At 36.5% G+C, this 12,638-nt stretch overlaps 1 protein-coding gene and 1 long non-coding RNA gene across 3 annotated transcripts in view; one reads left to right on the top strand and one right to left on the bottom strand.

Moving 5' to 3' along the window:
* PINX1 (PIN2 (TERF1) interacting telomerase inhibitor 1) overlaps window positions 1-9,768 on the top strand; it is a 119,596-nt gene extending 109,828 nt beyond the window's left edge. Inside the window, exon 7 of the mRNA XM_072634842.1 lies at window positions 5,054-9,768. Coding sequence (XP_072490943.1) covers window positions 5,054-5,575 — 522 coding nt within the window. The 3' untranslated portion in view covers window positions 5,576-9,768. The remainder of the gene's footprint in view (window positions 1-5,053) is intronic.
* The window catches only part of LOC140520703 (uncharacterized), a 122,850-nt gene that overhangs the window by 81,560 nt on the left and 28,652 nt on the right, over window positions 1-12,638 (bottom strand). For both annotated transcript variants that reach the window (XR_011972612.1, XR_011972610.1), the window contains exon 2: window positions 3,976-4,055. This is a non-coding gene — a long non-coding RNA (uncharacterized lncRNA). The remainder of the gene's footprint in view (window positions 1-3,975; window positions 4,056-12,638) is intronic.

Below are 12,638 nucleotides of genomic sequence, written 5' to 3'. Positions count from 1 at the left end.
TGAAAAAAAAAAAAATTCCTTAAAGATTAGAATGGAGTAGATGGAAGGTAATGACTTTATGAGAACCCAAGAAATTATAAAACAAAACCAAAGGAATGAAAAAACAGAAGACAATGTGAAATTTCTCATTGGAAAAACAACAGACCTGGAAAGATAGGAGAGACAATTTGAAAATTGTTGGACTTCCTGAAAGCCATGATCAAAAAAAGAGCCTAGACATCTTTCAAGAAATTATTAAGGAAAACTGCCATGATATTCTAGAACCAGAGCGTAAAATAGATATTGAAAGAATCCACCGATCACCTCCTGAAAGAGATCCCCAAAGAAAAACTCCTAGGAATATTGTAGCCAAGTTACAGAGTTCCCAGGTCAAGGAGAAAATATTGCAAGCAGCCAGAAACAATCAATTTGAGTATTGTGGAAACACAATCAGGATAACACAAGATTGAGCAGCTTCTATGCTAAGGGATCAAAGGACTTGGAATATGATATTCCAGAGGTCATAGGAGATAGAATTAAAACCAAGAATCACCTATCCAGCAAAACTGAGTGTAGTACTTCAGGGGGGAGAAATAGTCATTCAATAAAATAGAGAACTTTCAAGCATTCTTGATGAAAAGACCAGAGCTGAAAAGAAAATTTGACTTTCAAACACAAGAATCAAGAGAAGCATGAAAAGGTAAACAGCAAAGAGAAATCATAAGGGACTTACTAAAGTTGAATTGTTTACATTCCTACATGGAAAGATAATATTTATAACTCTTGAGAATTTTCTCAGTATTATGGTAGTTGGAGGGCACAGGGTGAGTTGAATATGAATGGATGATATCTAAAAAATAAAATTAAGGGGTGAGAGAGGGTATTGGGAGAATGAGAAAGGGAGAAATAGAATGGGGTAAATTATCTCTCACATAAGAGGCAAAAAAAGCTTTTTCAATGGAGAGGAAGTGGGGGAGGTGAGAGGGAAAGAGTGAACCTTACTCTCATTACATTTGGCTTAAGGAGGGAATAACATGCACACTCAGTTTGATATGAAAATCTATCTTATACTACAGGAAGGTAGGGGGGAAGAGGATAAGTGGGGTGGGGGATGATAGAAGGGATAGCAAATGGGAAGAGGAGGTAATTAGAAGTTTTGAGGAGGGACAGGGTCAAAAAAGAGTAGAATAAATGGGGAGCAGGATAGGATGAAGGGAAATATAGTCTTTAACATCATGACTGTTATGGAGGTGTTTTGCATGACTGCACATGTATAACCTATATCAAATTGCATACTTTCTCAGTGGGGATGAGTAGGGGGGGAGGGAGAGAAGTTGGAACTCAAAGTTTTAAAAACGAATGTTAAAAATTGTTTTTACATGAAACTGGGAAATAAGACATACAGGCAATAGGGTATAGAAATCTACCTTACCCTACAAGAAAATAGAGGGGGAAGGGGATGAGAGAAGGGAGAGGTGTGATGGAAGGGGAGGGCAGATTGGGTGAAGGTGCAGTTGGAATGCATAGGGTCTTGGGGTCGGTGGAGGGGAGAGATGGGGAGAAAATTTGAAACTCAAAATCTTGTGGAAGTGAATGTTGAAAACTAAAAATTAATTAATTAATTAGTAATTTTTTTAGAAGGTGCTGCATTTCTTCTAAAGTTTTTATTCCCTATACATGGTCAATTTCTGTGAAGGTGCCAGGTAAAACTGAGAAAAAAGTATATCCCTTTCCATTCCTGTTCACTTTTTCCCAGAAGTCTGTCATAGCTAACTTTTCTACAATTCATTTCACCTCTTTAACTTGTTTCTTGTTTATTTTATGATAATATTTATCTAGTTCTGAGAGGGAAAGTTGAGGTCCCCGTCCCCTATTAATATACTCTTACTGTTTATTTCCTCCTGTAATTCATTCAACTTTTCCTGTAAGAATTTGGATGCTATGCCATTTGGTGCATTTATATTTAGTACTGATATTCCAGATTGGCTGTGGTAGTTTTTAGCAAGATGTATTTTCCCTATTTATCCCTTTTCATTAGGTCTGTTTTTGCTTTTGCTTTGTCTGAGATCATGATTGCTACCCCTGGTTTTTATACATCAGCTAAAACATATAACAGATTCTTCCCCAGTCACCTATTTTAACTCTATGTGTGTCTCTCTATTTCAAGTGTGTTTCTTGCAAACAGCATATTGTTGAATTATTTCTAATCCATTCTGCTGTTTTTTTTATGAGTGATTCCATCCCATCCACATTCACAGTTATGATTACTAACTGTACATATTTCCCTCTATCCTATTTTCTTCTGTTTCTTCTTTTTCTATCCTATCCCTCCTCAAAAGTCTGCTTTGCTTCTAACCATTGCCTTTTATCTGCTGTCTTTTATTACCTTCCCCCTCTCCCTTTCTTTTATTCCTTTCCTTTCATACTTCCCTGTTGGGTAAGATAGATTCTATTTCCAATTGTGTGTGAGTGTGTGTGTGTGTGTGTGTGTGTGTGTGTGTGCGCATTTTCCCTCTTTGAACCAATTCCAGTGAGAGTGAGGTACAAGCAGTCCCCATCCCCCCTTCCCCTTCACTGTAAAAGCTCTTCTTTGCATTCTTTTTTCATGTGAGATAATCTTCCCCATTCTTCCTTTTCCCTCTCCCTTCTTACAGGACATCCCTCTTTCTCATCTATCCATTTCTTTAAAAACATCATCCCAACATAATTGACTCACTTCCATGCCTTCTGTGTAGAATCTTTATAACTGTCCCAATAATGATAAAGTTCTTAGAAGTTATATGTTTGATCTTCTCATATAGAAAAGTAACTTAACTTTGTTGAGTCCCTTATGCTTTCTTTTTCATATTTACCTTTTTATGCCTTTCTTGAGTCTTATATTTGAAATTCAGGTTTTCTCTTGAGCTCTGATCTTTTCATCAGGAATTCTTGAAAGTCCTCTCCATTAAATATCCATTTTTTTCCTTTGAATGATTATACTCTGGGTATTATGGTAGCTGCTACATCTTGTGTGATCCTGACTGGCTCCATGATATTTGAATGGTTTCTTTCTGGCTGTTTGAAATATTTTCTTTTTGACCTAGGAGCTCTGGAATTTGACTTTAATATTCCTGGGAGTTTTCATTTTTGGATCTCTTTCAGGTGGTGATCAGTGGATTCTTTCAATTTCTGTATTACCCTCTGGTTTTAGTACATTGGGGAAGTTTTCTTTGAAATGTGAGGGCTAGATGCCTTTTTTAAAAATCATAGTTTTTAAGTTGTCTAATAATTCCCAGATTATCTCTCCTTGGTCTGTTTTCTTGGTTAGTTGCTTTTCCAATGAGATCACATTTTCTTAGAATTTTTTCATTCTTTTGGCTTTATTTTATTGTTTCTTGATGCCTCATGGAGTCATTAGCTTCCACTTGCCCAGTTCTAATTTTTAAGGAATAATTTTCTTCAGTAAGCCTTTGTACCTCTTTTTCCATTTGGCCATTTCTGCCACTCAGGGAATTATTTTCATCAGTGAAGTTTTTTATCTCTTTTTCCATTTCGCCAATTCTATTTTTTAAGGTATTGTTTTCTTCAGTATTTTTGGTGCATCTTTTACCAAGTTGTTAATTGCCTTTTCATAATTTTCTTCCTTTGCCCTCATTTTTCAACCTCATATTTTTTCCACCACTATTGATTTTGAAAATAACCATTAGCTCTTCCAGGAATTCTTGTTGGGCTTGTATCCAATTCATAGTTTTTCTTTGAGGCTTTCCTTGTAACTTTTTTTCCTTCATTGATTTCTGAGTTTGTATCTTCATCTTCTTTGTTGCCATGGTCTCTTTTTATGGCTTGGTTCTCTGTTGTTGTTGTTGTTTGCTAGGCACCGTGATGAGTGCTTTACAATTACTATCATTATTTTCACCCTCACAACAACCCTGGCAGGTAGGTGCTGTCATTTCCCCATTTTACAGGTGAAGAAACTGTGGCACACAGAGGCAAAGTTACTTACTTAGGGTCACCTACCTGATAAGGCCAGTTTTAAACTCAGGCTTTCCTAACTCCAGGCCTGGCTTTCGGAAAGAACCAAATAATCATTCTTCACTCTGAAAATAATAGGGAAGAGAATGGATTGAGTAATTTTCTAATATTGATTATGTAACTTTTTGGTTTCAAAATCCCTTTATACTTTTAAAATTTGTTAAGGATGCCAAAGAGCTTTTCATTTATGTGGATTATAACTATTAATGTTTGCTGTTTTAGAAATTGAAATGGTCTTGGGGACCCCCATGAACTCCTGAACCTGCTTTGAGATTCACTGATTTAAAGGATAAACTTAGCATTATTTATTACCTGATTATCTTTTTAAAAACAATATACAAACAATATTCCATATACCTCCTGTTTTATTGTTGATTTCATGTTTTATAAGTTGCTTCCTCTTTCTTGACATATTTTCATTACTTTATCACCAAATGGCCAATACTCTTTTGTGATCCTGTCTTGCTGTTATTTCTTTCAATTTAATTCATTTTTCTCTGTCCTACAAACATGAACACATTGCATATCAAAGCGTATGTTTCACAGATTTTCAACAGTGATGAATAGATATTCTTTGACTTACTGATGTCATATGCATATATGCGTGTATATATATAAAGTAATTGAGTCTGGAAAGAATTCACTACAGAGTGGGAAGTATTACCATTATTCTTGAAATAGAGCCACTGTTGCTAGGGTTGGAGGTTTGGAGTAGAGTGGAGTGTTCCCAGTGTTCTTGAGTTCCAAATAAATGATTTACAAATCAGCATTTTGAAACACAGGCTGTTGTCATTTGGACACTACTTGTTTTCCCATTTTAACTTTCACTTTTTTGTACTTCAAAAGTCTGAAATATCTAGAGTTTAGACAAACAGAAAAAAAATGCCAAGAGAAAAAGAGTCTTATCTTAATTTTTCTGTTAACCAAAATGTAGATGACTGTAGGCAGTCTTCCAGTTAAGTTGGGAGAAACTGGACTATTTGGAAATTTATAAAAAATGTTTCCTTGATTTTCTTTTATTTTTAAAATAAAACTTTTTAAACCATTTTTCCTCATTTTCTAGGAAGATCATAGTTCAAGTGCTGCAAATGAGGAAAAATCCACTCCCACAATGACCAGTAACTTCACTGTACAGGAATATTTTGCCAAACGAATGTTAGAGCTAAAGAACAAATCAGCAGCCATACATATGGCTTCTGCTGAAATGAAGCCTTTTGAAGAAAAAAGAACTAAAGAGAAAAAAGAAAAAAAGAAAAGGAAAGAAACCAAGGACTGGAACAAATCAAAGGCCAAGCATCCTAAAAAGGAGAGTCTGGAGGAGGAAGACGGGTGGTGGCATGTTGACCATAAGTCAAAGAAAAAGACTCTTTCTCAGAACCGGGTTAGAGATCCTGATTATGAGCAGTGTCAGGATGCTTCTCTCCAGGACAAACCAATTTGTGATGAGCAAGAGCCTAGTACAGGGTTCTTTGCCATAGAACTGAAAAAGAAAAAAAAGAAAAAGCAAGAGAAAATGATCATGGAATCTGCCCACGATCAAACATCAGAGAGGAGGAAGAAGAAGAAGAAGAAAAGCCTTGAATAAAGAAGGTTCCCTTACTTGGACTCTCATATCATTTGAATGTCATAATACTTTTAGTGCAGCCTTATGAAAAAAAAACCACAAAGGAAGAAAAAAAGCCTTGGCCTGAAGTCAGAGCAAAGTTTACCCAAGATGATTTGTTCACATCTTTTAACATGCCCATGGATTGCTGGGTCTCGCCCTCTCTTCACATTTTTCCCAACTACAGAAATTCCCAGAAGAACTTGAAAAACGATCCAAATCATTTCTCTCTGAAGCAAGATTATTTTTAAGATCCTGGATCCTACACTGTTTATATGTCTGGGCCGGGGGGGCAGGGTACAGAAGGGAGACACATATAGATTTCACATATGTCTTTGCATATGCACACAGAGATATTTGAATTTTCCACTACTTCCTTTTGGCAATAATAAATTATGCTTCCTTTTGAAAGATTTGCTCTAATTAAAGGATTATGAGTTGATGCTGGAGAACATAACCGAATAGTTCCTATTGTTCTCTAGCCAAACAGTACATTTGTGCCAACTAGGAATTTTATGATTTTTTTAAATTTATTTTTGCCCCAGATTGGCTTTCTGTATGGGCATTTCTGTTACTTCTCTTCTGTGATCAGTGGCTATCAAGCATTCCAAAGATTCTACATAACTTCAGACTATTAACATTGAACTAGATTCTCTGTGTAGTTTTGGTCTGGTAAGTGTTATAAGAGACTTTTTGTGCCTACATTGAATTTTTTTACCCTTTCTGAGCTATTTTCATCTATTTGGTTGTACCTAATGACAAATCAGCCATATTTCTTGAATAATATTGCCAGAACAGCCCTGTCCCAGTTACAGTGATCAGAAATGCAAAATCTACCAAAATAAAATAAAAAGTGAAGCTAAAGATTTTCAAATTATTAACTTCATATTGAAATTGAACTTAATTGAACTTATGCTTTGGATTATATCTCAAGTCACTGCTATATGGAAGTTCTCAAATTTAGCTTTAAAACTTTTTCTCCATTTCAACCTTGCTCAATCCTAATGGTGTTGCTTCATTGTATTTTACAGTCTGTCACACCCTATGGTATGTTTTGCTTTATGTTGGTTCATCTTTCTCTACTGTTGATTTACACAGATGACCAGGAAGTCACCTTTACACACTTATAATACCCAAAACAAAATATTAAATATATGTGTAACATTACAAAGTCCAGTTCAGGTGCTAAGGTCTTCTCCTTTTATCTTCCTCTTCTTTATTTTCTCCCTATCTCTCCATCTCTTTTCCCTTCGTCTCCTTTATTCCCTCTCTCTCCCTCTAGTGACTCTTACTGTAGTTTTCATTTGCCATGGCCCAACCTCAGTATCCCTGGCAGTGAGATTCAGGGTGTGTGACATAGGGTGGTGCAAGTCAGATTATTGCTCTCTCTATTTGATTTATGGATTGCTGCTGGCTAATAAGAGTTATTAATTTGCAACTTGGTGACCTTTTGGCCTTTATTTTAGCTCTTGGGGTACATCAGAGGAAACATTGCTCCAAGACTCTTGATATTGAGAAAATGTATGAAACAGAATCATAGATTTAGAGCCGGAAAGGACTTTAAGTCATCTCATCCAGCTCTTTAAATGGATGTAGAAACTGAGAAACAGGAAGATTAAATTATTTACCCAACATCACACATGTAGTGAACATGTTTGCCATTTCCTTCTCATTTTACAGATGAGGAAATTGAGGCAAACAGGGTTAAGTGACTTGCCAAAGGTCACACAGCTATGAAGTGTCCAGCACCAGATTTGAGCTCAGGAAGCTAAATCTTCCTGATTGCAGGCCCAGCATTTTATCCACTGTTCCATCTGGCTCCTGTGCAAAGACTACGTACTTTATTCTTACAAACTTAGAGATCAAAAAAAACTTATCTACTATACCAAGTGTAAACCACAGTCTGATCTCAAAAAAAAAAAAATACTTCTTAAGTTGCTTTTCATCAGAGACAGCATTTGCCCAACTTATCTCTACTTGTTCTATCTTGTATATGAAACTGAGTAGAGAATATGGGTATTTAAAACCATAAAGAAGACTGCTTTTCCTTTTTTACTTTTCATTTTACTAGATTTAATCAACTGAAATGCAGCAAACAAGAAAATCAACAGAAAGGAAGTTCTAGTCTGTGTCCTAGATGCAGATGAAGTACATTTTGGTTGTGGGGGGAGGTTTTTTGGTCATTGGGAAAAATTCTTAAAGTGAAAAGTTATTATTTCAGAAAGTGAGAGGAATCCATTTTCACGTAGTTGGAATCATTTTAGATTTCGAAGGTGTATCAGAACACTGATTGGGTAATTTGGAAAAAGAGGTTATAGAATGTCATATTTTTTTGAAAAAGAGATAGAGAAAGAAAAAAGTGATTCATCTATACAGTTTCTGGCTATTGGATAGTACAGGATCTTGGAAGAGATCTGTACACCTTCCTGAGATAACAGCCATTCTAAAGGGCTAGCACTAGTATGCTCCAAGAAGAGAGTTACCATATTTTTGTTTTCATAAGGTATCTTGTTGTATTTCTACCATTCCAGATAGTTCTTTTACATCTAAAGATCCTTCCATGATGCAATCCCATATAGGTTTCTTTTTCCCTTTTATGAATTCATAATTGATCAGAAAGAATGGAAAGAAGGATAATACTATGAAAGGTGGATTATATTATCATCTGTTTAAAAAATTGAGAAGTCACATTGCTTAGGGTTACTGGCATAATTCAGGCAAAAATTAGATAATTTTTCCACACCAGAGCATAAAAGTAGACAATGAAGGTTCATTTTAGTTATAAATAAATCTAATGTTTGGAGAGTAATTTCATTTTCTCTACAAAATGCTCAGCTCATAGAGAGTGTTTTCATTTTCCCTACAGAATGCTCAGCTTTCACCCTTAAAAGCCTGCTTCCCAGTTTATTTTTTTTCCAAGAGCTACAGAGTACATAGGACAATCAAGAAAATGCTTAAAGCTATTAATATTAAGTAGTTTATACTTTGTTTCCAAGGAGACATGTTTTTATCCATATTAATTTAAGTGAAAATTAATGAATTCTGAAATTTTCAGTCCATTTTTTTCTCTTTTATCAATAGCTGATGTGAAATTAGTTAAGTCCCATGACCTCAAAGAGAGTCTTTGTTTCTGAGCTTCCAAAGTGATTTATTTCCATACATAACCCACATGTATGGAGGGGGAAAAGGGTTTCCTTCTGGTTCTTTGAAAGTGTTAATAAGACTTTAAAAACAGGGCCAGTGTGAGTACTTCCTTTTGCATCAACCACAGACCACACTATTACTTCTCTACTTCACCTGTTCTTAGACTCAAGTAACAACAAGCTGAAACCTGTATTTAAAAAAAAAACCCAACAACACAGCAGCATCTGAGAAATGTTCAGTGCAATCTGCTTGGATGATCTCAGCTTCTGGATCACCAAGCATCTGTTTGTTGTATTACTATTTGAGTAAGAACTTCCCCATCACCACCCTTCTGTTTGTGTTATGGGCTTCTGCAGCCACTGCATTTTGGAGCCTGTTGTGCTGGCCTAGTAGTCCTTAGGAGATCAGATTTAGTACTTTGATTTCATTCATTTATAATGCCAGATTAATGACTAGCTAATTAGAATCATGTCCTAATAAATAAGATAATAAAACACATTGACAATGAAAGTGTTCCAGAAAATAATAGGATAAAATAGTATGTTTCTGAAGACTCAGCAGAAATTAATGATATCACAAAGGTTCAGAAAAAAAGAACTGTGGTTGGTATGCAAAATGAGGTAGGGAGATTACATTTTTAATACATTTATGTTCCCTAAATAGTAAAGATAGGAGCAACATCATTTTTAATATGAACATGTCCAATAAGATCTCCACTCCCACATTTTGTACCCACATCTCTATCCTATCAAAGCCTGTATGGGGGTGTGATGTTGCATTCAATTCTTGTATGTAAATTATACATCATAAATGCAGTAAGGTGGTTCAGTTTTTAAAGGAACCCTACAGTTAATCCTTTTATAAAGGGAAGAATTATTTTGTAACAAGTGCATATTTTGTTGATTGAGCTTTCTTAATGTCTATTATTAATTTGTTTTGGGAAAAGCCCTTGATGGAATTCATCTTTTGGCCTTCCAACAGTCTAAATCTTTTTTATTCATTCAGGCAATAAATCATTCCTTACATATCTACTATGTACTGACTTGGTTTTGGGATCCCTCTACATTCTTCAAAACTCATTTGATTTACATGGGTTATGTCTGTCAATAGTTTACTATATTAGAAATTAAAATACCTTAGTATCATTATAGGAATAGTTTTTACCTCAAGGATCCCCTGAAAGGATTTTGGGGACTTTAGGGGTGTCCAGATCACATTTTGAAAACCACTGATCTAGTAGGAAATGATACATGATGAAAATATAAAAGTCATCAATAAAGTGTCCTGTGATGTCTATGGAGGGAAATTATCAGTTGTAGGCATTTAAGCTGGACTTTAAAAGGTATGTGGGATTCTTTTTCAGTTGTTGGTTGGGGCAGGACAGAGCAAATTCTAGGAACAGGAAGGGAGTATGAGCTAAAGCACAGAGGCAGAAAAGTTGGAGACAGAGGACATGGCATCCAATACGATGCTAAACCTAGGCTGAATATTTTAAAATATTGACATGTTTTTAATATATGATTCAATCCAAGAGGATTATCCTAAAATGCACCTAAAACTTTAGGGTAATTCTAGAATGGATCACTCATCCCTGGAATCATATAGATCGACACACATGCTGTAGTGGAAAGGAAAATAGCTTTGGAGGCTCAGACCCAGGATCTTACTCTCATTTCTGCTATTTAAATACTATGTAACCTGAGAACTAAGTCTTAGTTCATCTTTTTTGTAAAATGAAGGGGTTGTATAAGATTATCACTGAGATTCCTTCCAGCTCTTGGACTTGTGACCCAGGACTGACAGCCTAGAAGCTTGTCAGTCAGGCAGTCATTTTAACTCCTTGACTCAACATTCCTTTGTTCCTAGGTGAGTGGCAGGATGTGTTTTACCATTCCATTCCTGACTTTTTCGTAGGGAATGGGCTTTCTAATAAGAGCTGACCTACAGGCATTAACAATCTCAGTGTTTCTCAAATAGATAGTTATATTTCCATTCTCAGAGAGGACATCAGGAATTTGTTCTCTAACCAAGGAGAAAGGATCTCCATAGTTAAATATACTAACTCTAGATTTTGAAAGTTTGGGAAAATGAGGCCGGTGCCTTAAAACTTTATAATATAGGAGTATTATTTTCTCCTCCCCACCCCCATCAACAATGTGTCCAAGTAAAGGACTTCAATCTAGACCTCAATACAAACTATAATATAGGTAAGTCAAAACATGAGCTCCCATATGGTAAATCTGAAGCTACTGGTAAATTCCAAGCTGTTTCCTATAATTCCCAGTTCCACCTCTGATTTACTAGAATTCCTAACAGTATTGGTACCTCCTACCTGACTCCACTCGATATCTCTATGGTACCTTTCTTCCCTGCAAACATTCATTATCACCCATATGCCTCTGTTCTCCTGTCTCCCCACCCCCATGCCAATCTCAAAACACAAACATAGACCTTGGAAATTCAAGGCTTTGGGAAAATAAAAAGCATTCCCTCACCCAAAGGTGAACCCTTGTCATAATAATCTAGATGAGGAAGTGTGTGGGTCCGAGACCACCGATTGAAATAAAAATCAGAGACTTCTCAAGGTAGAAGCAAAGCAGCAAGACCTTATTATGATCTCACAAGAAAGGGCATCTCCTCTCTGGTAAGTAGTAAGGAGAGTGACGGAATTACAGAAGGCAAAAATAGAGATTATATAGCCCTAACGCAAATCCCACCCCACCTCCCACTGGCCTTTTACTCCCATTGGCTGAGAGGATTACAATCTAAACATGACAGTCTACCTTGTGAATAACCAATAGGCATTAAGTTGATATGGCAACCCAAGAGAGGTTTTTGTTATGCTGATATGGCAACCCAAGGGAAGTTGTGTTATGTTGATGTGGCATATGATTTCTGGGAAATCTAAACTTAGGCCTAACCATCTACTAAAAGCCTTTTGTTAAGCACTGAGAAGTCTTCACTAACTTCATTCCATTCAGGAAGGGACCTCTAAAGATCATGTACCTTCAGCCAGAACTGCACTTTACCCATCCCAGAAGGATAGGTATATGTTACTACCAATGAAAAAATGTACCTGATAGTTCTAAGATGGTGTCACCAGAGTACCTTGTCCTTCTTTCACATTCACCTGTGACTGTCTCCTTTGATGAGATTGAAGGATAAGATTGAAGGTGTGGTCAGGTCATGGAAAAGACACCTGGGTCCCAGGAAGGTTTTAAGCTTGACACTGGAGGTGGTAACCTGTGAATAGGCCCTGCAGCATGATGAGGGTGTGGTCACATTGACTCATCCTGCTCAGGTGATGGACTGCAGGATCTTGCCCCAGCTGCAGCCACCCTCCTGTGGAACTCCCAGGCAGTACCAAGTAGAACAAGTTATTGCAATTTAGCCTGAAGGAATTACAAAATGCTAGTGTGGTTGAAGGAGGTCACCACCACCAGACTGAGACTAGCAAAGTTTGTTAACTTAGCTGTAGCACTGAAGATGTACTGGAATACTATTTTTCCTAAGCAAAGACCCAATCTTAATCTGCTAAAGTTTTATTTTCTCCTGTATTCAGCCTTTTAAAGATGAATCTCTGGATCTAAGGTGTGCCTTTACCCGAGCCAACATGTGACTCATTAGTAAAAGGAAAAGCATACCAGGTGGGAATAGTAGCCTTGTAGTTAGTTTGGACATGCATAATGAAGCCTTTCCACTTCCAGAAGGGGGCTGCCCCTCCACATCAAGTTTTGAAAGTAGAACAATGATGATTTTGTGTCCAGCAGCCCTGAAGGGTGGTTATGAGTGGATAAGTCAACACAAGAGTTTAATTAACCCTTAACTGACAACCAAAGCTACTATATGCCCCTCAAAGAAAATTGTGATGTTTTAGTTCAAGGGTGGATTACAACGTAGC

Source organism: Notamacropus eugenii, chromosome 1, assembly GCF_028372415.1.
Source record: "Notamacropus eugenii isolate mMacEug1 chromosome 1, mMacEug1.pri_v2, whole genome shotgun sequence".
In the NCBI taxonomy this organism is placed as follows: Eukaryota; Metazoa; Chordata; class Mammalia; order Diprotodontia; family Macropodidae; genus Notamacropus; species Notamacropus eugenii.
Note: the sequence above shows the minus strand (reverse complement) of the source record. Positions and strands in the feature narration are given on the sequence as shown.